Below are 25,013 nucleotides of genomic sequence, written 5' to 3'. Positions count from 1 at the left end.
GGCAATATCCCATCAGCTCTTACCACTGAACATACTGCTTGAGGAGATTTTGTAGTCTATGACACCTGGAGGCTACTACATTGCCTAGCCATCTTCTAGAATGTCTAGAACATTTGGGGATATTTAACATTTGCCTTTTGGTGCAAAAACAATGGAAAGTGGTGGAGAGCTAGGAGGTTGCTTTCTAAGTAGCAGAAATAGAATACATGTATTAATTAGATCAAATTCTGCAAGCTCCATAAACCTCACAAAATGGAACTTTGGGGCTTTTTGCAGGCCAGAAGCCATTTATTATAGCCAATATCCAATCAGTTTGCTCTTCCAAAGTTCAACAAGACTTTAAAAGGACAGTAATCAAGGTTAGGATCTACATTCTGCAAAGTGCCCTGGAATCCAATTGACTGTGATATGGCTATGAGAGGGTCCTGGCTGGTTTCTTTGCAGCACCAGTGAAAATCAAATATTTTTCTTCATGGCAATGAAAGTAATTACATTTATCATATCCCCTATCACATTTTTTCAAGCAGATAAATACTCTTATCTCATTGTGGAGGCAATGAATCATATACAATTTGGTGTTGAAGATATAAGTCTGGCAAGCTCAGTAACATATTTTGAGTCCTGCCAGGGAGTCTGTTGTGCAGTGAAGACACCTTCCTAAAATAATTTGAGAACTCCGACACCATGAAAGCACCCACCATGTTGGATAAGTGAGCCCCTACAAAGCCTGCTGATTACAAAATATCTGACCAGAAATGTATGGACACACAGTCTGTATGTTGTTTTAATATTGTATCGTAATAAGATGGAGTAAGACAATTCAAAACACAATACATCAAACCTTCACTTTACCACTTGAAAACAATCTGATTCAGTTAGGAGTTCCAAATGAGTGAAACGTCTTTCACCCAGAACAACAGGAGCATCACATCTACAGTACAATTTCAGTATACTGTGTTTCAGTAAACTCCAAATCAACGGCTTGACCTTTATGAGAGCATGATGGCTCTATGCAGGGAAGTGGTGCAACAAGTAGCTGCTGCTTTGTGAAAAGAGAGCATTGGCGTATTGTACCGACCACCAGCGGGTGATATAGAATGTAGATACTCAGAATGTAGAATAAGGCATTCTGGTTACTAAGCAGTTGTCTCCCCAAAAATGACACTGCAATAGGATGACAGCTGCATAAATTAAGGACCGCAACAGTTCCAGCTCCTTGTACCTGAAATGTATTATCACCCTGAGAACAGGGAGAACGCAGAAGATTCAGAGATGTTTACAACTAGCAAGGAACCTGGTATTTCTAGTAGCTCACAGCCCAATGTGGCTGATAGACCACTGCCACTTCACCAACTACACCTGCATGTCCTCCAAGCCCATTAAATGAACTTTTTGGTTCAAATAAATTCCTTAAAGGCTGTCTTCAGAATAAATACAACTTTTGAAGACATGTACAGGTTTGTGCTACCATATTGTTACGCTGTCTTTCTTGGTGTTCCAAGATCAAACGGCTTTGCAATGTACCATCAAGGATACCACAAATCTGGAAGTTTTTGGTGTGGTTTTAGCTGATCTTCAAAACTAGTACGGATTTGATAACTTTCTGAATGTTTCTGATATCTGGAAATCAAGCTCATCATGTTATATTTGGGGGCCCATATTGCCCCGTGTACATGTTTACAACACTAATACCTCTTACTTTATCCCTCTCTAAACATCGCTACAGACATTCAAGGCTTGAGCTCATTATTTCTGTCTCATTTTCTGGGACCTGTTAAAACTGATGAAAATATTCCAGGAACCATAAAATTCTCCTTGGTTATTCATATGTTGTATTTTTTGAGAACAAGACAGGTTAAAAGTTCAGTAAAGTGATATAACATGTCACAGAAATTATTGCTTCTGCAGTTTTTCAGAAGCACACTTCACTTGACAACTAGAATAAAAGCATGAGAACAAGAGCAGCTGAGGATAACCAAGGCTCAACATATAGCCAAGTAATTAGGTTGATGTCAAGAATATTTAGTTTCAGATGACTTATATATTGCCACAATAAATCTATTCGTCTTTAAGGTACCACCAGAATCCTCGTTGTTTTTGCTTCAACAGACTAACATGGTCACCCCTGTGGGAATGAATATACTACACTACAGCATCTTACATTACAGATTTTGTATGTAATACACATCTGTTGGAGAGAATGAATATGGATCATTTGGCAGGAGCAGAAGGGGAGAAAGCCTCACATATTGGCTATTTTTGTTTTCACCTGAAATCCATGACTGAATTCAAGTGCAAAGAACCTCATAAGGACAGAACTACAGTTGCACCTTGTTTTGCAACTGGGATCCATTCTGGAGCCCTGGCCGCTAGCCGATAAGGACACAGGGCAAAGTGCCGCGTCTGCACATGCGCACAGAGTGGCTTGTGCTTCTGCGCATGTGCAAAGCGCAATTTAGCGCTTCTGTGCATGCATGAGTGGCAAACCTGCAAGTAACCCGCTCCGGTACTTCTGGGTTTGCCGCGGACATTCGCCAGAATGGACGCTGGATAAGGCAGACGTTCACGGAGGTATTACTGTACTGTGTTTTAGAGAATGCAGGCACAAATTCTGCAAGCATCTCTGTAGCAACATGGAGAGAAACTCATTTTTTAAAAAAAGGAAAAAAAAGATAAAAGTTTAGTTTCTCTTACAAAACATTTTCCAATGACCCTAAGTTCAGACCCTGCAGTGAGCTATCAGTGAAGAATCCCAATTCTTTATTCATTAATTTCTAGGCTAGTGTTCCCTTTGGTAAGCCCAGAGAAACATAAAATGGTGTCCCGTTGAGGCAATGATCACTGTTTGGCTTAGTATGTTGTCTCAACCTCAGCTTGTGGTTTAGCTCTCCCAGACAAACTAAGATCTGTAAAGCATAGGACAAATCTTTCTTACAAATCATGGACTACCTGCAGAAAGCTAAACTATGAGCCCAGTTTCATATAATAGAATCATGAACCCAAAGCATGGCTTAATCCAGCATGACAACAAAGCAATCCAAGGGCAGCAAACAGGCCACAATCTCTTTTCTGGGATACTGTGCATGTTTTCTCACTTGTGCTAAGTCACGCTTTGGCCTAGTATTAGGTAGACAAAAAAACGAAGATCATGGCCACTGGTCCCATCACCTCCTGGCAAATAGAAGGGGAAGAAATGGAGGGAGTGAGAGATTTTACTTTCTTGGGCTCCATGATTACTGCAGATGGTGACAGCAGCCGCGAAATTAAAAGACGCCTGCTTCTTGGGAGAAGAGCAATGACCAACCTAGACAGCATCTTAAAAAGCAGAGACATCACCTTGCCGACAAAGTCCGTATAGTTAAAGCTATGGTTTTCCCAGTAGTGATGTATGGAAGTGAGAGCTGGACCATAAAGAAGGCTGATTGCCGAAGAATTGATGCTTTTGAATTATGGTGCTGGAGGAGACTCTTGAGAGTCCCACGGACTGCAAGAAGAGCAAACCTCTCCATTCTGAAGGAAATCAGCCCTGAGTGCTCACTGGAAGGACAGATCCTGAAGCTGAGGCTCTAATACTTTGGCCACCTCATGAGAAGAGAAGACTCCCTGGAAAAGACCCTGATGTTGGGAAAGATGGAGGGCACAAGGAGAAGGGGACGACAGAGGACAAGATGGTTGGATAGTGTTCTCAAAGCAATGTAATGAGACTGAAGGTACATTCTTTCACCTTTGGTGGACATGCCCAAGGATTAAGACATTCTGGGAGATAATTTATAATGAAATGAAAAAGGTATTTAAATATACCTTTCTGAAGAAACCAGAGGCCTTTCTCCTGGGCATGGTCGGCCAATTTGTGCTAAAGAAGGACAGAACTTTTTTTATGTATGCAACAACAGCAGCAAGAATACTTATCACGAAGTATTGGAAGACACAAGATTTACCCACCCGGGAAGAATGGCAGATGAAGCTGATGGACTATATGGAATTGGCGGAAATGACTGGCAGAATCCGAGACCAGGGAGAAGAGTCAGTGGAAGAAGATTAGAAAAAATTTAAAGATTATTTACAGAAATATTGTAAAATTAAGGAGCTTTAGAAAAATGGTGGAATGCAGTTATATGGCTTTGCAGAAATGTTATAAGGAACTAGGTACAGATAGATTGTTAATGTATTAAAGGGAAAAAAACAAGGTTAGAATATGTTAAGATTAATTACAGGACAGAAAACAGAGGAAGATGGAAAGGAATTGCTGAAACAGTTAATTGAAGTGGAATACAAAAAGGGAGGCGTGAGGCAGTCAATGAAACAAGTGAATGAAAGCTAAGATTGAAAACATTGGAAGTGTTTTTAATTGTTTTTGTTTTGTTTTGTTAATTCAATGTTCTACGTAGTGTTTTTGTTTTTGTATTGTATTATATTGATTTGTTTAATTCTTTTTCTTTCTTTTTGTAATCTTTAAAATCTTAATAAATATATATATTTTTTTAAAGGATAGTGTTCTCGAAGCTACCAGCATGAGTTTGACCAAACTGCGTGAGGCAGTGGAAGACAGAAGTGCCTGGCGTGCTCTGGTCCATGGGGTCACGAAGAGTCGGACACGACTAAACGACAACAGATCAGAGTCGGGCAGGTGTGCAGGTGGGATTAGGGAGAAAAGTAATAGCTGATTTTTAAATTTTCCTTCTGGAAATGTTCCATTTGTGTTGCTAATCCTATCTACTTTCCTGCTTCTAAGAAAGCATTGAATTTTAGTTGGCATTTATTAACTTCAGAATAAGAGTGCTAAGTGCATAATATATTTTGTTGCTGGCTTAAAGCCTGTTAGTAAGAAATCCAATATTTTCAGCTATGGATGACAATGCTAAAAGAATCTAAATAACTATAATTGAATTTAAAAGCAGTGAGCAGCAGAGATGCAAGGGCAACAAAAATTAAATAACTGAAAGTTGCCAGAATATAAGTAATTACATAACTGGGCCTATTTTAAAGCATTTTATATGGATTTGCCCCTTGGGCTGTATATAAAGTTGGGGCTTTGGACAAGAGGTGCTCTATACAATTTTGGAAAACAAATAAAAAAGAATAAACATGCAATGAAAATGGTAATTCCATTCACAACACATCTTAAAATGTAAAGCACTTGTTAAAGTGCATTTGTTTTAGCCACAGTAGTGTTAAAATTAATTTATTTTTACTTCTAACAAAACCAAAACTCTCTCCCTTTCACCTTATTCCCCTCCTTTCCCCCAACAAAATCAGAGCCCACAATATAATTGGAAGATAAAATATAGTATACAGTAGACCCACAACTGGCATGCCTTTAACTTGTGTGCATTCAGCTTTATTCAGCTGGTAACATTTTAAAAAAAAATTAAGAGAGACCAGAAAGTGGTCGGGCGTCCGTGGGGATAACTGTAGCAATCCCACTCACCCTTGTACCCAATGTGTTTTAACTATACAGTCATACCTTGGAAGCCAAACGGAATCCATTCCAGAAGTCCATTCGACTTCCAAAATGTTTGATAACCAAGGCGCAGCTTCCAATTAGCTGCAGGAGCTTCCTGCAGCCAATCAGAAGCCGTGCTGGACGTTCGGCTTCCAAAATTCATTTGAAAACCGGAGCACTCACTTCTGGTTTTCAATCATTCGGGAGCCGAAATGTTTGGCAACGAAGCCGTTCGAGATCCAAGGTATGACTGTATGTGATTTTGGCTTTAGGTGCTATCCTCTGAACATAACCCAGTGTAAACTGTGGGTATGCTGTACAGTAATCTATGTGAAGCTATGAGTTGGACCTCTTTTTCTTTTCAGCGTCAGAGTGACATCTCCACAGAGGTAACTCGCAAATATTCAGTGTCTTCACTGATCTAAGCTAAGATGATGATGGACCTGGAACAAAGGAAGCCAAATGCCTGTTCATTCATCTCACTCTTAAAAAAGAATCAAGAAAAGGGTAAATTTGGAGACCAGGCAAGAACACAGTTTAAAAGAAGCATCAAGGAGCACTGTATGTGACAAAGGGTGGTATCTAACAGTTCTGCTACTGCAAGGACTTTCAGCTGTGCAATGAAACTTCCTTGCCCTCTACTTTTCCTGCAGACCCCCTAAATCTTTTCTGGGCGGTTGGGGGAAGCCCCAGAGCAGTTTCAGGGGTTATGTGGGGAAAGAAGAAGGCAGAGGAATTCCACTGTGCCATTAAAAGTGCTTGCACTAATAGAACTATTTTGTTGGTTTAATAGTCTTTATAAAAGAATACTGATTTAATGTGCTTCGATTCAGTTAAGATACAGTATACTACTGACTTGAATCCAAAGAACTGCGCATGGAATTCTGTGCATGCAACAGAGCTTTGGGGCTCCCTTCCTGCCACAACCCCACACACCCCTCCATAGTATTGGGGGTGGGGCTTCAGCCAGAGAGGAACTCAGCAGAAACTAGCATCCCTCCTCCCTCTGAATATCAGCAAGCAGAAGTGATATTTGTTCACAAGGGGCACTTGGAATACAAATTAAAATGCAGTAATTGCTAATCCTTGTGAAAGGCATAACTTTGGGTCACCTTAAAAAAGTAGTAGAATCAAGTAGTACAGCTTTTCCTGGACTGTATTGCTTCAGATTACACTGCACACACATATTTGTACTTGTGTGTGTGAATAAGGGAGTTCGAATTGCACACACAAATAGTTTTGCCAAACCGGCTGTAGCCATCATTGCCCAACTTAAAGACAGACTGATTTTGAATGAACTATTCAGGAACAACACTATGCAGCTCACTCCATCTTTTCCTGATGGGCAACTTCTGTCGAGCATGCATGAAAATATTCCTGGTGCAGGCATTTGAAGATGGTAGCCTAAAGGCATAATTCAGGGAGGTTCAGCTGAGGGCTTGAGCTTGCTCAACAGGGCTTCAACTATTTTGGTCTTTGAGCAGCAGCATCCCAGTGCATCACAAACTGTTGTCGAATTCTCTGCAGATATAATGCAAATGTTTTGGAATCTGAAAAAGGTATTTACCATATAGAATCGGGGGCTTCTGTTCTTTAAACAAAGAAACAAAAAACCCAGAGAAGGGAAAAACCTTGGTGCTTGTTATTCCTGTGGCTTCCTGGATTGTGGCCTAAATCTTGAAAAGCAGTTGAAATCAATGAGCTTAACAACCCACTGAGAAAAAGTCTCTAAAGTGTTTTATTTAGAAGCCACACACAATAGAGATTTGAAAGGGCAAAAAAGTGCCCACAGCATTGGCATTTGCCAAGAATCAAAACCTGCAGACACTGGTTTGCTACAAACAGCCATAGCTAGAAAACAAATACAGTTTTTTACTGGTTTTGATGAGAACAGAAATATTTTATGTGTCCCGTAACTCCCCTGTACTTCCCCATTACAAATAAAAGATAAAGTTCCACATATGACTGTAAAAGTATTATAGATTATATTTTGTTGTCTTTGCATAGAATTAGATCTGACAGTTATTTATGTAAGGTCTAGGGGCGCGGGTGGCACTGTGGGTTAAACCACAGAGCCTAGGACTTGCCAATCAGAAGGTCAGCGGTTCGAATCCCCGCGACGGGGTGAGCTCCCGTTGCTCGGTCCCTGCTCCTGCCAACCCAGCAGTTTGAAAGCACGTCAAAGTGCAAGTAGATAAATAGGTACCGCTCCGGCAGGAAGGTAAATGGCGTTTCCGTGCTCTGCTCTGGTTCGCCAGAAGCGGCTTAGTCCTGCTGGCCACATGACCCGGAAGCCGTTCGCCGGCTCCCTCAGCCAATAAAGCGAGATGAGTGCCACAACCCCAGAGTTGGTCATGACTGGACCTAATGGTCAGGGGTCCCTTTACCTTACTATGTAAGGTCTACGTTTTTAAAATGCATCAATACAAAAGGTAGCAGTTCCCACCAGATCAGGACACATATTCTAGATACCAGGTCTGAAGAAAATATGAACAACTTGAGAGGGAGGAAGGGAGGGAGGAATGAATATAGAAATCTGCCTTACACCAAATCAGAACATTGATCCATCTGGCTCAGTACTGGCAGCACTTGATTGGCAGCAGCACTCCAGGGTTCAAGGCAGGGTTATTTCACAGCCCTACCTGGGACTGAACTTGCGACCTTCTGCATGCAAGGCAAATGCTCTACCATTGAGCTGTGGCCCTTCCCCAAGGGAACATGTGAACCCTAGTTAAATTGCCAGGAAAAACCAATAGCATGCAGGTATGCGGAAACCTCAATAATGCTTTTAACTCAATAGCAACATGTTGGATGCAGGATTACAACTGGTTGGAAAGTCATATTTCAGTAGAGGACCAATACTCAAGGAACTGAAGTTATTGGCCTGGTTTGCATGCCACATTAAACCATAATTAAAACAGAGTTTCGTGTGAACACAGGCCTTTTGCTCCTCCCACCCGACTTCTACACTGCTGGGAAACAGTCTGGTTTACTGTGACATGTGAACCCAGGGCTTGTGGTTTGTTCCTCTCCAAACAAACCATGAGCTGTGCATGAGTGTGAACTAGCATGCTTTCCCACTAAGCTCCAGTTCATTCTAACCATGGTTCAACGTTATGAGTGAGCCAGGTCATTGTCCAGCAACCCTGCCTTTGTGATACTTATCTTTTTGCCATACGAACTTCACATTCATCAGTTATAAAAAACAAACACTAGCACAAGATATATTTGTAATGCTGAGGAGTAAATCTAAAGTAATCTACTACTCTGCTGCCCTTTGCTCCCAGTCACCTGCCCACTGGATGAAGTTGCATGGATTATCTAGCCAAAATCATGGGGAGGTAGCAATCTAACCGAGGTGTCTCATCCAACCCGTTTATAAGAACAAGATTAAAGGTTTCACCCTGAATTAAGTAAATTTGCAATCTCAGTTTTGTTATTCATCTACCTGATTCCATTTACGAATCACTACGCATAAAACATATTGACGTGATTACACAAAAATGTCACTCGTTCATAATATTTTTACTGCTTACACACCAGATCTTATACACACCTGTTCTTTTCTTGTGCAAACACTGAAGTTGATTTGCACCCAAATTCAGATACATAACAGGAATTTTAAAGCAAATGACAGTAATTTTAACCCACAGGCCTGTGCAGGTGTGTGTTTTTTTAACCCACTTGGTCAGACACAACCCCACCAATCAGCCATGGATGGTGGTCTGTCAGACATTTTTGCTGCTGCTCCATTCCATGGCAAGAACATGGGGGATAGGATTATTTAATCATTGGGTTTTGTGCTCCGCAAGTTGTACCCACTGTTGTACCTACAGATTGTACTCACTGTAGACCCACAGTAGAAAACCATCAGTACCACATACTACAGCTATTGGTTGAGAGCACCTCTAAATACTTGGTTATGGCACGAACTCTACAATTCTACTATGACATTTCAACGAAAGAGTAAAAATGCTACAGACTTTTGTGGAATGGATGGAAGACTGAAGTGATAATATTGATTCTATGGGTGTAGCCGACTAAGTCGTACTCAGACTATGACTAACTTAAGTCCGTTAAGTAAGGCGGGTCTACTCTGAGTATGACTTACTTGGATACCACCCAATGTCCCTGGGAGGCTAAGGGAAGAAGAGAGAATTCAGCATAAGAACATATCCAATGCTTAAGTTATCAGAACTCACCTTAGGCACCCAGTGGCATTGCGCAGCACCTGTGATGAATGAAGCTGTATTTTGTGGTCATCCTGGAGTGGGGAGTTTTCCCATCCTGAATGAGGAATGATCACTGCATTGGTCAACACTGCAAGGGCATCCTGGATAATTGGCATTTTTAGTGCATCACAAGATGACAGATTCCAGAGAACTCCTAAAAGCAATTATCAATCAAATAAACAATTGTTGACATTACTTAACAGAAAGAAATGCTACCACACACAAGTAAATCAACACAATCATCCTAAGAACATAAAAGGAACCAGGTGCTTCCAGAAAGCCCACAAGCAGGCCATGTAAACAACAGGCCCACCTCTGCTGTTTGCTCCCCACCCACCAGGAACGGTGGAGGTTCTATTAATGTACTGTGGCTATAACACCCGCCCCCCCCCCAGAAGCATCATTAGAATGTAGCTTGTTCTATTCAATGACCTATTCTTCTGCCACAAAAACTGAGGGGAGTGCAGCCAGCAGTCTCCCATTCAGGCAAGGGTACTGTGCTGTATACTGTTTGAGGAGGCTCAACTAATGGAAAATGTGCAGCTGCTACAATAACTTGAACAAGCAGAGGACACAGAGCTTCTTGACGGCACATGATAGTGCAGATTTTTTTTGCAGGGGTGGACTCTGCTATGGGAAGGGCCAGAACCGGCCACATCAGACCCAAATCCTGCTTACACTGCTTTTGCTATTCCTTTTGCCAACTACCTTTGTAGCTAAATTACCGTATTTTTTGCACCATAACACTCACTTTTTTCCTCCTAAAAAGTAAGGGGAAATGTCTGTGCGTGTTATGGAGGGAATGCCTACGGGTGGCTTGCCTACGGATTTTCCTCCTCTAAAAACTACGTGCGTGTTATGGTCGGGTGCGTGTTATAGAGCGAAAAATACGGTAATTAATTTTAATTCAATTCATTCTTTTGCTGCCTTTACACCCAGGGAGTGTTCAAGGTGCCTTAGAACTATAAATTCTGTGAACTCACATTATCACATGCAAAACAGGGAATAACAATAACAATAAAAGAACACTTAAAGAATATATTTCACACTTAGAAGAATCGGGCAAGGCTGTGAAATGTATTTTGCTACAGGTTATTGTCAAACAGTTGTATTTAGGATCACCAGCTGAGGGAGACTTAAGCAGGAACGACTCCCTCTGGAGTAATTCTGCTGATGTCATCCTTTCACAGAAATGATGGAGGTCGCCCTTTCTCAAAGAATTAAGATCACACACAACCCTAGGCAGGGGGAAAAACCATGCACATCCTCAGAAACAGAATTCCAAATTTAAAATGTCAGTTCCAGCTCTCTGTATCTGTTTATCTTTGGAAGAGATTTTGGGCGAGTTTACTATTCAGTTGCCAATGCCAAATACATGCACATGATAAGTAAGGAGTGCATAAGAATATGTTCCTCAAATTCAACTACAAAATTGTGTGCTATAATGCTGAAAGTTTGCTTTTAAAAAAGCCACAAGGAAGCAAGCAAGCAAGCAAACAAACCAACAAACCAACATACATGTTTATCTCAGGGTTTTCCAATTGTTTCAACATGGGAATTTGTTTACAGGGAGGTGTTTTGCATTCTTAAGTAAACAAAGGTGAACTTTTAAAATTTACAGTTTGTCTAGATGAATTCTAATAGAAACTTGGTCATGAATATGGACTTAACAGAAGTCCTGTATCTTTAAATACACTTTACTTGAATCCAGCTTTTCTATAGGTGACTACAGATTCACCTTCCATGCAGAAATATACAGAGATGCCTTATACGAAGTCAGATCAATGGTCTATCCAGGCTTGTATTGTCTATTCGGATTGGTGGGGGTTCTTAAGGGTTTCTGACACAATATCTTTCCCAGCTTTTAACCTGGAGATGATTTTGAATGCAGAACATGTGCTCAGCACATGTGTGTACTGAGAGCTAAAATACAAAGATTCTCTTATTCATGCAGAACGTGTCCCTGAAACCAGCTCCTGCATTCACCAAGGGCAGCTTAAGCCCCCATCCCCAGCCATGCTCTTCCTACTTACTTTTTCTCATATACCGTATTTTTCGCTCTATAAGACGCACCAGACCACAAGACGCACCTAGTTTTTGGAGGAGGAAAAGAAGAAAAAAAATATTCTGAATCTCAGAAGCCAGAACAGCAAGAGGGATCGCTGCGCAGTGAAAGCAGCAATCCCTCTTGCTGTTCTGGCTTCTGGGATAGCTGCACAGCCTGCATTCGCTCCATAAGACGCATACACATTTCCCCTTACCTTTTAGGAGGAAAAAAGTGAGTCTTATAGAGCAAAAAATACGGTAAGTGAATACTATCTAGGGAGGAAAATAACATGCTGCACTTAAACGCAGCACTATGTGGTAGTAGCGAGCCTTTCCGCCACTCCTGATGCAAGATGGCCCATTCTCCCCCAACAAGACAATGTTCTCTTTCTCTCATATATACACTACTCAGGTGGGTCTGCTGCAATAAATAGGCTCTTCTTCCAAAACACCTTGCTCACCATAATGATAGTAATTTTGCCACTTAAATAATGTCTATGAAAGCAGTAACAGAACATATTGTGGTACCTCCACCCTAAGGATTTGTGTGAGCTCATCTGCCCGATTTGCCGCTGCAGCCTCCCGTGCCATAGTCGGATCATGTTTTCTGACCACCGGCGGCATCGTAGTTGCTTACACGCTGTCGGTGCTTACGAACAAGTAATGAATTATCTAATGGAGCTACCAGAATTTAAAACAATTCCTCTTACACACTGTGTTCAGTCCGTATGAAAGCCTTTAGGCCTTAAAAGTTTGAGGCTACTATAAATAGCTGTGCCACCGTTGATGTCGCAGTAAAAATTACACATCTGTGTTTATGCACTTCAGTAACTAAGCTAATGTCAAGGGCACTTTTGCAGAAACTTATTAAGTTGATTAAGTGATTAAAAATCCGGCATAGGAGATACCCTCCATTCAACCATAATTCTGTTTAAGCAAGTCTGAATAACCATCCTACACTAAATGTCAAAATACTTTACGAAAAGGCACTTGGCAAATGGGACTGATGAAAATATTACATCATCTTAACTGCACAAATACCCTCCTTGAGGAATATGCTGCCTTTTATATTCCCCACCCCCACCCTGGTGACCTTTCTTTTCATTCTGAGAGTTTTAACTGAATGAACAATCGGTTTGGATAAAGAAATGCGGCTGTAACAGTGTGCAGAAATTTCAGTCACATTTGCAATTACTACAAATGAACTCAGAACTAGGAATTTGGCAAATTCAGCCTCCCTGCCCCCAGTTATGAACTGGGCCCAAGTCTCTTCGAACTCAGGCCTTAGTCCTAACGTGGTCTTGCTCTTATTGCTCCCTGCCAGTTTCCCCACCCCTTGAGGAGATTTGAAGGAGATGGCTCACTGATGGGGCCAAGAGAGCCTTTGAAGGTCTCTGCTCCACTGTAAATGGAGAAATGCCTTATCAATCCTACTGGGTCTCATGGGATTTGTATTTTCCTATGGCTCCCAATTCAATGGATTTTGATTGGAAGGATGTGAAAGAAATGGGCATTGGGGGGGGGGAGAGCAATACTTTCACATTTTGTTTTCCCCTGACATCTCAGAAGATGCATAAGTAGTACTGAATTTTTCACTGAGAAAGCAGAGAAATGAAGAGGGAAAACTTTCCAAGGCGACATTTTCTTCTGCCATGCTCATTTACAATACCTCACAGTTAAAAGCAGTGGCAGTTTCCTCATTATGTGATAAGAAGTACTACTAGCTGTGTCTCGTAATTAAATTTAGAACACAGTAGTAGGTCATGAGAGAAAGATGATGCCCATTCCTTTTCCTCTATAGCAGGCATGGCCAAACTTGGCCCTCCAGCTGTTTTGGGACTACAACTCCCATGAACCCTAGCTAATAGGACCAGTGGTCAGGAATGATGGGAATTGTAGTCCCAAAACAGCTGGAGGGCCAAGTTTGGCCATGCCTGCTCTATAGTGTGCTTCTCAAAAAAGTAAAGGAGTTGGCAAATTGCACATCACTGATTGCTTATCTGAACTCACCAAAATATCTATCTATCTATCTATCATCTATCTATCATCTATCTATCTATCTATCTATCTATCTATCTATCTATCTATCAATCTATCATCTATCTCTATCTATCTATCTATCTATCTATCTATCTATCTATCTATCTATCTATCTCTCTCTCTCTCTCTCTCTCTCTATCTATCTATCTATCTATCTATCTATCTATCTATAGATACCTGTCTATCTATCTACTGCACACACAGAACTAGACAATAATGGTGAATATTCCTAGCCTAGGCTTCTACCTAATTGTGTGCTAGTCAGCTACATCTTGTGATTTTTGCTAGTCAGTTATGCATAGGAATGCAAATACAACATGCTATGTCAGCATGCAAAATCCTATGCTATTTAAGATGCTGTGCATTTTATTCCAGTTTGTGTTGAACCTGAAGAAAATGAGGAATGAGAAACAGCAAGAAAAACCACTTGATTCACAAACTGAAGTCACTCTAGATTTCTGGAAGCTTGTTCTCTCCTCCCCCCCCCCCTTGCCCCCACAGGCAATGATTAGCAAGCAGCATGCCTTGTTTGAAGAGGATAGATGCTGTCATTTCCCCCTTTCTTAAAAAAACAAAGTTTCAACCATCTTGTAAACAATGACTTCTTAATTTTAAATTTCAGATGCAGAAAGCGTTGTACCCCTAAATCATGTTCCTCAACAATAGTAGGAGCTCTACCTCGACAGCACAACCATTATATGGTGACCTCCCTTCTTTCCATGTTTGGGTTTTATTCTCCACAAAGGAGTTTTAAAGTTTGCTCTGAGCACTTTTCCCCCTTGTGGGTTCCGATATGTTACAGAGTGAAACTGCCTGGAAGGTAGCGTGGGCAGAACAAACTGTTTCAGATTGGATGCTGGACACAGGACTGTGATTTGCGATTACTAGAAGTATGCTGGTAGGAAAAAGCACCAACATTGATTAATCCCAGTGAGATTCTGTGCGCCTCCTGTGAGGCAGGCAGTTCTGTAGAATGTCTGCAACAGGAGCAACTGAACATTCAGTCACAGACAATGCAGCAATATGCTGGAATTGCTTTCCCTCAGAGGAGGTTACCCGCTTAACCTCTGCGAGAGTCACTGCTCTGTGTGGGTTTTCTTCCAATCTTCTTGGGTGTTGAAACAAATTTTAAAGTCACATTTTACTCTAACAAAATAACATTTTAAAATTATTATTATTATTATTATTATTTGGAGAAATGCTAACAAATTACACACAAAACTGCTGCCCTCCCTCACCTCCTACATCCGATTTACAGCTCCCTGTTGAAGCTGCATTTGGAAAACTCTGCAAGGGAAACAGCAACCTGGAAGGAAAAAGTTTGGAACAGAGAAGAAGCCAGTCTCTGCTCCAAATGTAAGATGTTTCTGCTTGTAATGAGTAGATTTGGGGTGAGAAATCAAGTAAGGGTACTAACATAAGCTAAGTGTAAGAAGGCAATTTCCCCAGTAGAAACGAACACAAATAGTATAATTTTCCCGGTAGGGCTGCTTGGACCAGTCCACCTGCAGGAAGAATCAGGTTTACCTGTTAAAGGTAAGCTTTCTTTCCCCTTGGGAGAGCAGGTATAAACCAGTGAACCCTGCCAGGTCTTTCGTGAGTGTTTGAGCTTTTGCAAGAACTTAACCAAGGGACTGCAAAATACCGTATTTTTCGCCCTATAGGACGCACTTTTCCCCCACCAAAAATGAAGGGGAAATGTGTGTGCGTCCTATGGGGCGAATGCAGGCTTTCGCACCGACCCCTCTCGCTCTCCAGGCTTCAGGAAGCTATCCCCCCAGCCCGGCAAGCTCCCAGAACGATGCTGAAGCTGTGCGCAGCTTCGCCATCGCTCTGGGACCCGTTCTGGGGGCTGGGGTCGGGGGAAGCTCGGGCTTCCCCTGCCCCCAGCCTCGTGCCGGGGGGGGGGGGGAAATAATTTTTTCCCCTTTATCCCCCCCCCCCAAAATCTAGGTACGTCCTATGGGCCGGCGCGTCCTATAGGGCGAAAAATACGGTACTTGACCTATTTAGGAAAGATCTAAATGAGTAGCCAAGAGACTCATTGAGTGATATTTTAGGCCCCTGCTGTCTCTCAGCTTCAGGGTGTTGTGAGGGAAAGGCAAACTACATTTTCTTGAGTTCCATTCTACAAATGGAATAAACACTAATAATAATAATAATAATAATAATAATAATAATAATAATTTATTTATTTATTTATACCCCACCTATCTGGCTGGGTTTCCCAAGCCACTCTGGGCAGCTTCCAACAGAATATTAAAATGCAATAATCTATTAAACAATAAAAGCTTCCCTAAGCATGCTGTTCTTTATTGAGGCTTCCTAAACCAGTGGCTCTCAAACCACAAGTGTGGCTATAAAGCACACGTGGGATTTGCGTTTGTGTGGCGCCTCCCCCTCCTGCTGCCTCCATCAATGACATCTGTGTGCAAACCTTTCCTTATAAGCTAATGGATGGTGGTCTTCCCAAACATGTCAAATATGCTAGGATCAGGGAGCTGAAAAATGGCCAGTCTCTACCAGTGTTTCCCAGCCTTGGGTCTCCAGCTGTTTTGGGACTACAACTCCCATCATCCCTAGCTGGTCAGGGATGGTGGGAATTGTAGTCCGAAAACGGCTGGGGATCCCAAGGTTGGGAAATACCGATCTAGCCTATTATCAGACTAACTAAACCATGGACCAAACTATTCTCAAGTGTAAATAGCAACAAAGTCTTTGTCAGGCTCATGCCCTTCAGCAGTTTACGAGCCAAGACACAAGTAATAGAAGTGAGCAGCTGAAGTATTGTGGGATGGGGTGTACCCAAGTATATTGTTGGCTTTCAAAGTTGGGGAAGAAGGGCCATTTGTGCCCAGGCTCACTTGGGAGTATGGCAGTTGGTGCAGTCAGACGTTGGCCCTTCTGCGCTTTTTCAATGCAAAATGAGGATCCTGTGAAAATTTTTCAACAAAGCAAGAGAAGGGCTGTAGTTTAGCAGAAGAGCATCTAAATACCAGGTTCAGTCTGTGGCATCTCCTGCTAGGGTTGAGAGAGAACCAATCTGTAAATCCTAATAATAATAATAATAATAATAATAATAATAATAATAATAATTTTTATTTATACCCCGCCCTCCCCAGCCAAGGCCGGGCTCAGGGCGGCTAACAAGCAATAATAAAAACAAGTTGAATGAATACAACTTAAAAACAAGATTAAAATACAACATTAAAATATTGAAACATTAAAATATTAAAATGCAGCCTCATCACAGGAGGAGAAAAGAAAAAGAAAAAAGAAAGGGGGGGATCAAATTGGCTCCAAGCCAAAGGCCAGGCAGAACAACTCTGTCTTACAGGCTCTGCGGAAAGAAATCAGATCCTGCAGGGCCCTGGTCTCATGAGGCAGAGCGTTCCACCAGGCCGGAGCCAGTGTTGAAAAGGCCCTGGCTCTGGTTGAGGCTAATCTGACTTCCTTAGGGCCCGGGACCTCTAGGGTGTTGCTATTTATGGACCTTGAGGCTCTCCGTGGGGCATACTGGGAGAGGCGGTCCTGTAGGTACGAGGGTCCTAGGCCAAGAAGGGCTTTAAAGATCAAAAGCAGCACCTTAAATCTGACCCTGTACTCCACCGGGAGCCAGTGCAGCTTGAAAAGCACTGGATGAATATGCTCCCATGGCAGAGACCCCGTGAGGAGCCTCACTGCAGCATTCTGCACCCTCTGGAGTTTCTGGGACAGCTTCAAGGGCAGCCCCGCGTAGAGCGAATTACAGTAGTCAAGCCTGGAGGTGACCGTCACATGGATCACTGTGGCCAAGTCAGGGCGGGAAGACAGAGACCTAGAGAGAGACAGCTGGTCACTGAGCTAGAAAGGCCAATGGTCTGTCTTGGCGTAAGGCATTTTCTTACATCCCAGATGTCAATAGAATATTAAACTGTTACAGGCCTTAATGTTGGCAGCCAGATGAACAGGAACTATTTCTCACTATCGGTAAATCAAGGTGGATGAAAGCTCACAGAAAGTGGATTTCAAACTGGCTTCTTTAATCTCATAACATTCAAAACCCTAAAATGTATTTTGCATAACTGACTTTTTATTTCTATTCTCTGTATATCGTATTGTTTTATTGCTATGGCCGAAGGCTGAGGCAAATAAAGATTCATTCATTCATTCATTCATTCATTCATTCATTCATAACATTAAGAGGAGTGACAAGTCTCAGTCATCCATTGCTGCTTTTGCCATTTTCTCTGGTAGCCTCTAAAGATTATTCAATTTGCCACTCCCCTCACTCTTTGATCTAAGCGAGGGGAAACACTGGACAAAGGCCACCTGGCTACAGGTTTGTCAGGGGAGGCCTGATGCTCCACGTCTCAGATGTGCTTTCTATCAGCACTAATTATTCTGAGCCAAATAGTCTTCATGCTTGTATATGTTAATTAGAAACCTTTTAATGATGGTGTAATTGCCACAACCTTGCTTAGACGTGTAAATTCACAGAAAAATCAAAGTTTTGTGGGCTGGAGAGGAAATGGGTAACCTGAGCTCTATAAACTATTTGCTGTATTTTGTGAGGTATTTGTAAAATATTCAAACATTAAGCGGACTGTATTACTTGATTACATGGAGTCCCCCATTAAGACGCCTCCACAAGCTTGGCCGCAGCTGGCAAGTTCCACAAGCAGAGGTGCTCCCTACCTGAGAACAAGACTGAGGAACCTTCGCCCCTCCGGATGTTGCTGAACTACAACTCCCAAGCACGGTAAGAGCCAGGGGTGATGGGAGTTGTAGGGTTGGAAAACCCTAGCAAGATGCTGGAGGGCCAGAAGTTCTTCACACCTGGCTTAGACCATAGATATGTCACCGACATGGAACTATTTGTTAGTTTGCTTTTTGGAAAGGTTAAGCACACCTGAAGCAGAAACATCACAAAACTTTGCGTTATTTTTCTTCTGTGCACCGACTACTGATTAGGACTGGGCAATAGCAGCTTTTCAACATTGCTGTGTATTGCCAGCTAAACATTGTGGTTTGGCGATATACCACAATGTTGAAAAGAAAACATTGGCCTCTGCCCACGAGACACTGGATGAAACTGCCTCAGCTCTCACCCTGAGAGCTGAGGCGGTTTCACTGAGGCTCACAGGCTGGGACAGTGCAGCTTGTTTTGTGCAGTTTGCTAATATACTTAAATGTCCACGTGATTTATGCTTCAGCCACTAACTATTGTATACTCTGTGTCATTCTGTGAAAGAATGTCAACGAAAGCATAATACAATTTAAAAGCAACTAGTTTAAAACCTTATTAGCTGGGATTTTTGTCTGCATTAGTTCAGTGTGTTTCAAGAATACAACATATATTGAGAGGGAAGGACATAAAAAAATGCCCTTTTTAAAAAAGGAAAAAAGGTAAAGGGAACTCATCTCTCATATCAGCAGATATCCACTGTGCAAGTTGGATTTGGTTGATTAAGATTATTAGCAGCTTGCTCCTCATTTGTTCATAGTAAGCTTGCATATTACTCCCTGAAGGCAGGGGGCAGATAACACAACCAAGCACTGAAACAGTACATTGACAATGAACTACCAGTTTTCACTATACTGGGTCTGCCTGTAATTCTGTCACTCATTAGGAACCAGCTCCTGAACACCATGTAGCACAGCATCCTTACGACAAGAAGAATCTAATTAATTCTGCCCAACAGGTAAGAGATGAAAGGCCGGATGATTAAGACATGGAATTCAATGTACGTATGTTTGAAATTCTGCATTTAGAATCCATAACCATGAGTCACATAGCCTGCAGTGAGGGAAAAATGTGAGCAACTCATGATTATTTTCTTGGGACAGAGGTATTAAAAGAGGCTTAAATCATTTAAAAAAGGGCCCTGAAAGTCTTAAAATAGAATGTTAAAAAAAAAAAAAACCAACCCAACCACCACATTACATGTTTTGAGGGAGTTTAATTCTGCCCCACCAAGCCTGCCTATAGTTTTCAATTCAGTAACTCATTAGAAACAGCAGGAGCACGGGGAAAAATTGCGGCCGAAATAACGCACCATTGTACCACTTGCTTTTCCACACATTGCCCAGTATCTGCCACTGAAATTATACCTGACAAGAAACCTGGCTTCCTAATGAATATATGTATATGATATACATGTTTGCAAGCACAAGATTGCCCTTAGTCATTTCTCACAAGTACATTCTTAAAATAACTTTGCCACAATCCACCAGGAAACTTGGGTCCGCTTAACCTCATTGAAATGTCTTTCTCAGCTAAGCAAATTCAGAAGCGAACTGCTAATCCTTAGCACACAGTACAATAAATGAAAAGATAGTCAAACCTGTGACTAGTTCTCTGATTTCCAAATCTGTAGTCTTGCGCAGTAATCGTACTAGTGCTGGAATACCCCCACAGTTTTTCAAAGCAATTTTGTTGTCGTCGTTGGCTTTCCCATACACCAAATTCCTCAGCGCTCCACAGGCACTACGGTGGACTTCTGTCATTCGATGGTCCAATAGGTCCACCAGTAACTGTATTCCTCCTTGTCTTCTTATCTGCAACATTAATGTTCAAATTAAATTCAAAATCAGTGGCTGATAGTCAATGAGAGTTTTAAGGTATCAATAGTTTTTAGATAGCAGTTAGAAAGGAGAGAGCACATGTGCACATTAGCTTGCTTTATTTGCTTTCAAAGGAACTATGGGAAGTAAAAGCTCTTGACATGGGAAGAATAAAATTCCAATCAAATGATATTTCGTTAGGATGGCTGAGAGCAGCGCATCCCAACATGCCTCTTTCATTTGACAAATGTTTATGTGTCACTGGTAAGGCGGTAAGTCTGTATTGATTTGCTATGGATGTTTGTATGTGATGCCAATAAAAGGTTTGATGATGATGATGAAATTCCAATCAAAGCAGCTAGACAGATGATGGAAGAGAAATTCCTCCTGCCACCACTTGGAACAAAATAAGCCACCTTCAGGGACATGAGGAACCACCTGCACTTACGAATTGATTTCATGGTGTATGGTGACAGCTGTCATCAGAATTATTGCCCAGAACAATGACTGGAACACCAGTTTCGAACTGCTCACATTAATTATGTATCAACACTTTATAATTCAGCTATAGCACTTTCTAGATTGCCCGGAGAAAGGTATCAATAAACACTCGGTATCTGCAGGAGTTACAAGGAAATTGGTGAGTTGACAATCTACAAGACATACTATCATTCCCACTTGCTATAGAACTAGGCAGAAAAATGTGGTCTTTTTAAACATGTGTATATCTGGAAACTGATGCGGACATCATTATCAGTGTGAGAAAACTTTCAAGAAGACAGCAGACTCTCTGCTGCCAGACAAACAACACCAATTGTATTGCGGTGCAGACTTCAGGCGAGAGAGATGGGTACCACTCCATGGGTACAAGTCCAGGCAGCTTTTCCTCCTCTGGCTGGGCGGGTATTGTTTTGTTATGAGTGAATGGCTTAAAACGGATTAACAACATTTTAAAAAATACTATAAGCCACTTTGATGACTTCAGTGGAAAAGCAGGATATGAATCCACTAAATGAAACAAGCAATCGAGAAGAAGCGACAAAACACTCTATACTGCTGCACTTAAAGGCAGTGTTAAAAGGGCAAACTTCTACAGAGCACACGTTGGTTGCTGTCAGGTTCCTATCACAGAAGGAAAGGCAGCCAAAGTCCCCAAAGAGGAGCAAAGTTGAGGAAAAGAAAGCAAGTAAGAGAGAACAGGAGAGAACAAACGAAACAAATAGAGACCATTAAGCAGGGAATGCAGAGAGTATCTTGGGTGCTAGTGCTTCGAACTAGGAGTAGGAGCCCCAGTCAAGGTTTCAGGGTTCAAGAGCAAGGCAAGAGATACCTAACCAAGTGGAAGCTGCTACCAAGATGCCCCCCAAAGTTGACTCGCCAGTCATCAAACTTTTAAAGTTGAGGCAGGGAGGGCTCACTCATGACACTCTCTCACCCTACAAGTTTGCTGCATGTGAAAACCTAAGAAGAAGAAAAAGAGGAGGAGGAGCTTGGATTTGATATCCCGCTTTATCATTACCCGAAGGTGTCTCAAAGCGGCTAACATTCTCCTTCCCTTCCTCCCCCACAACAAACACTCTGTGAGGTGAGTGGGGCTGAGAGACTTCAAAGAAGTGTGATTAGCCCAAGGTCACCCAGCAGCTGCATGTGGAGGAGCGGGGAATCGAACCCAGTTCACCAGATTATGAGCCCACTGCTCTTAACCACTACACTACACTGGGCTCCTTTTTAGTGAGTGCAGCTGATCCCAGCTTTGATGGCAATGCTGAGCATGCAGAAACAAACTATGTCCTGCCCCTCCAACTTCTCTTATTCAACTTCTCCTTCCTCTGGTTGGTCAGAGCCCCCTGCCCAGCTAATGGGTCTCTGTGCTCCACAGGAGAGGACTTCCACCTCTCTTAATTTCTAGTTCCAAGTGAAGGACCTGCATCCTCGATCCCCAAGTGCCTGCCTTCTATCTGCTCCATCTTCCTTCCTACTCCATCTATCTGGGGCTGCCATCTCATACCTGAACCTTATGGAACCAAAGGGTCCATGACAGTTGTTTACATTCACCCTGTGTTAAAGAGGAAGATGCAAAAATTATGGAAACATGTAGAGGAGATAGTTCTTTTCTTCAAGTCTCCCTATCAATCTGTAAATTGGAGAGGGACAGGGAGGGGGAAGCTATTTGAAATAACTAGGGGAGCAAAGCTTAGGTGCACAGAGGTTTAATCTGGAACTCCACCCTCCACCCCCACTGTAGCAGATTTTCTGGTTAATACTCCACTGATGTTAATTAGTACTGTGCATCATGGATATGCTTCACTAAGTACTAAAGTCAATTAATAATTAAGATTAACAGCGTAGTGTTCTTATGTAGGCATTTGTGATAATGTCATAATATTATTATTATTTTTCACACAGCTGTCCAAAACTGAAGCTTGAAGCACAACTAACAAGCTCAAAGTTGGGACCAAGTTATGTAAAAACAAAACAAGCCAAACAAATAAACAAACAACACCTGGGTGCTAATCTGACCAGAATGCAAATAGAAGCTCCTTCCTTCACAGCTGCAACCCTACGCTTTCTCCCTCTTGCTGGGCTGTAGCTCTTTAGACTGCAATTGGTGGATCACATTTTGAATACTCTCCCAGATTAAACATTCCCATCATACATAAAATGAGCACATCAGGGAAATGGGTTTAGGGTACTGTTTCCCCTAACCTGCTAGAACTGCTTTCGTGACTAGTGTACAGGTGACTGAATGTTACTTATTGCCAAGTAAATGAGAAGTATTTGGGGCTCATCCACACTCCCATTTCTCCTGTGATTTCCAGGCACAGGCCTGAGAGGTTTTTTCTTTTGTGCCACCACTTCCCCCAGGAAAATCCGCTGCTTGCCACTGAATTGGAACAAATGTCAACTGGGTTTTCTACAGATTGCCTAGAAATCTCGGGATAAATGGAAGAAAACACAGGGCAAACAGAAACGAGGAAGAGCCCTCAGACAGCAATAATTAAATCTCCTACACCAAATCTGTAATTCAACAGAGGGGAGATTAGCCTCCAAGGGCAATGAAGCATTTGGAAAACAGGATGGAACAGAATTTTTTTTGCCTTAGGATTGAACAGCTTCTGCAGATCCAAGGTGAGTGGCTGTCCAAATCTGAGCCCCATATAATAACCGTGTTAGCTTTAAACACTTCAAGTGCTGATGGCATGTGATTGCCACCTTTTGTATGGAAAAAAGCATGTCAGAATTTTGGCGCTGGCTTTGAAACCCTTTTTCCTTTGCATATTTCTGATGCGCTCCCCATGACCTTCTTGACTGAAAAATAAGGCCGAGATATTTAAAGACTTTAACTTGTTCCATCAACGGATTAGACTGCAATTCAAACTCCCCATTTGGGGCAGATGGGGTGGACTGCATGGAGGTCTTTCTGCTGGGCTCCCCATTGCTGATGGCTGAAGGTCCACTGGTGGCAGGTATCCTTGCCCCCAAATGAGGCAAGGGAGCTGATCTGGCCTGGAATCCACAAGACCTTGAGTTGCTTTCATAGCCAGTCACACCTGACCTGGGTGATTGGCCCTGATCTGCCTGCTCCATCTTCTGCCACCAGGAATGGCCCGGCTCTGGAAGTAGCTCTGCAGAGCTGTGGCTTTGGATTTCAGTCTGAATTATTTTCCTTCTCATCAAGGCACAATTATCTATTGTGTCAGTGCTTGCTGTACTGCTGCACTGAGCAGAAACCGGGAAAGCACATAACTCACTAAGGATTGAAGAGGTGAAGGAGGCCCAGACCCCATGGAGATAGGAAGCAGATGCACAGTCCCACTTGTCTCAGCTGGTACTGCAGTATGAATAGTTAATATGCACACTGTAACTTAGAGTAATAGTTATGCTATTATGCATCAATTAGATCCAGAATGCATAATATGCAAAAGTATGTGTGCCACTTTTTGAGGTCTTGGGCTTTGGCAACCTCTTTCAGGCGCACTCTCTCAACCTTTGCTTGGATGACCTTTGCAGATCAGGAAGCTGGAGACAAGGAACAATATCCTAGCCACTGTTACAGAAGTGTCACGTCCATGAATCTCCAATACTGCAGAGCCAACCATCTTCAGGCAAGAGTTTTATTTAGACAGAAAGCAGCGTTCGTTCTTGCAATTAAACCAAACATTGACTGACATGTACTGATGGGAGTGAACCACACGCAAAAGCATACTTGAGGCAAGGATCTGATTAAAATAACACATATAACCAGGACATGATCTAACCTACACACATGCAGAGTTATAAAGCAACTTGATATTTTAAAACAATATCTACGCCTGATTCCAGCTCGTGAGTATCTCTCCCTGCAAGGAAACTCTACATAAAAGGATCTACTGAGAAACATACTGAACAAAAGATAACATAGAGAAAGATGACAGATGAGGGAAAATAGGGGAGAAAACACTGTTAAGACTAGTATTATGACCTTATTCAAAAGAAATGTCCAATTTCTTCTTAGCAATGCTTCCCCAACGTGGCAGATGCCTATGCAAGCAAAGGAATAATTTCACACTGCAAGTGGTAAACAAATTGCATTCACCTTCTCACTTTCACCTTTTACTGCCTGTGATAAGTACCAGCCAAGGCACTTACTCATCCTAACTGCCTGAGAATGAATTACAGCCAGGTATGTAAGTGGTTGAGCAGCCCGCAAGCCTACTGCCTCCATT

The 25,013-nt window shown here is 42.1% G+C and overlaps 1 protein-coding gene across 6 annotated transcripts in view; it reads right to left on the bottom strand.

Moving 5' to 3' along the window:
* The window catches only part of LOC309348015 (catenin delta-2), a 226,711-nt gene that overhangs the window by 98,782 nt on the left and 102,916 nt on the right, over nt 1–25,013 (bottom strand). For all 6 annotated transcript variants that reach the window (XM_081873002.1, XM_081873005.1, XM_081873004.1 and 3 more), the window contains 2 exons: nt 20,088–20,301; nt 9,646–9,829 (listed from right to left, as the gene is read on the bottom strand). In XM_081873002.1, coding sequence (XP_081729128.1) covers nt 9,646–9,829; nt 20,088–20,301 — 398 coding nt within the window. The remainder of the gene's footprint in view (nt 1–9,645; nt 9,830–20,087; nt 20,302–25,013) is intronic.

Source organism: Podarcis erhardii (assembly GCF_964252035.2).
Source record: "Podarcis erhardii genome assembly, chromosome: 8".
Classification (NCBI taxonomy): Eukaryota; Metazoa; Chordata; class Lepidosauria; order Squamata; family Lacertidae; genus Podarcis; species Podarcis erhardii.
The sequence above is the reverse complement of the archived record's forward strand: the minus strand, read 5'-3'. Positions and strand labels throughout refer to the sequence as shown.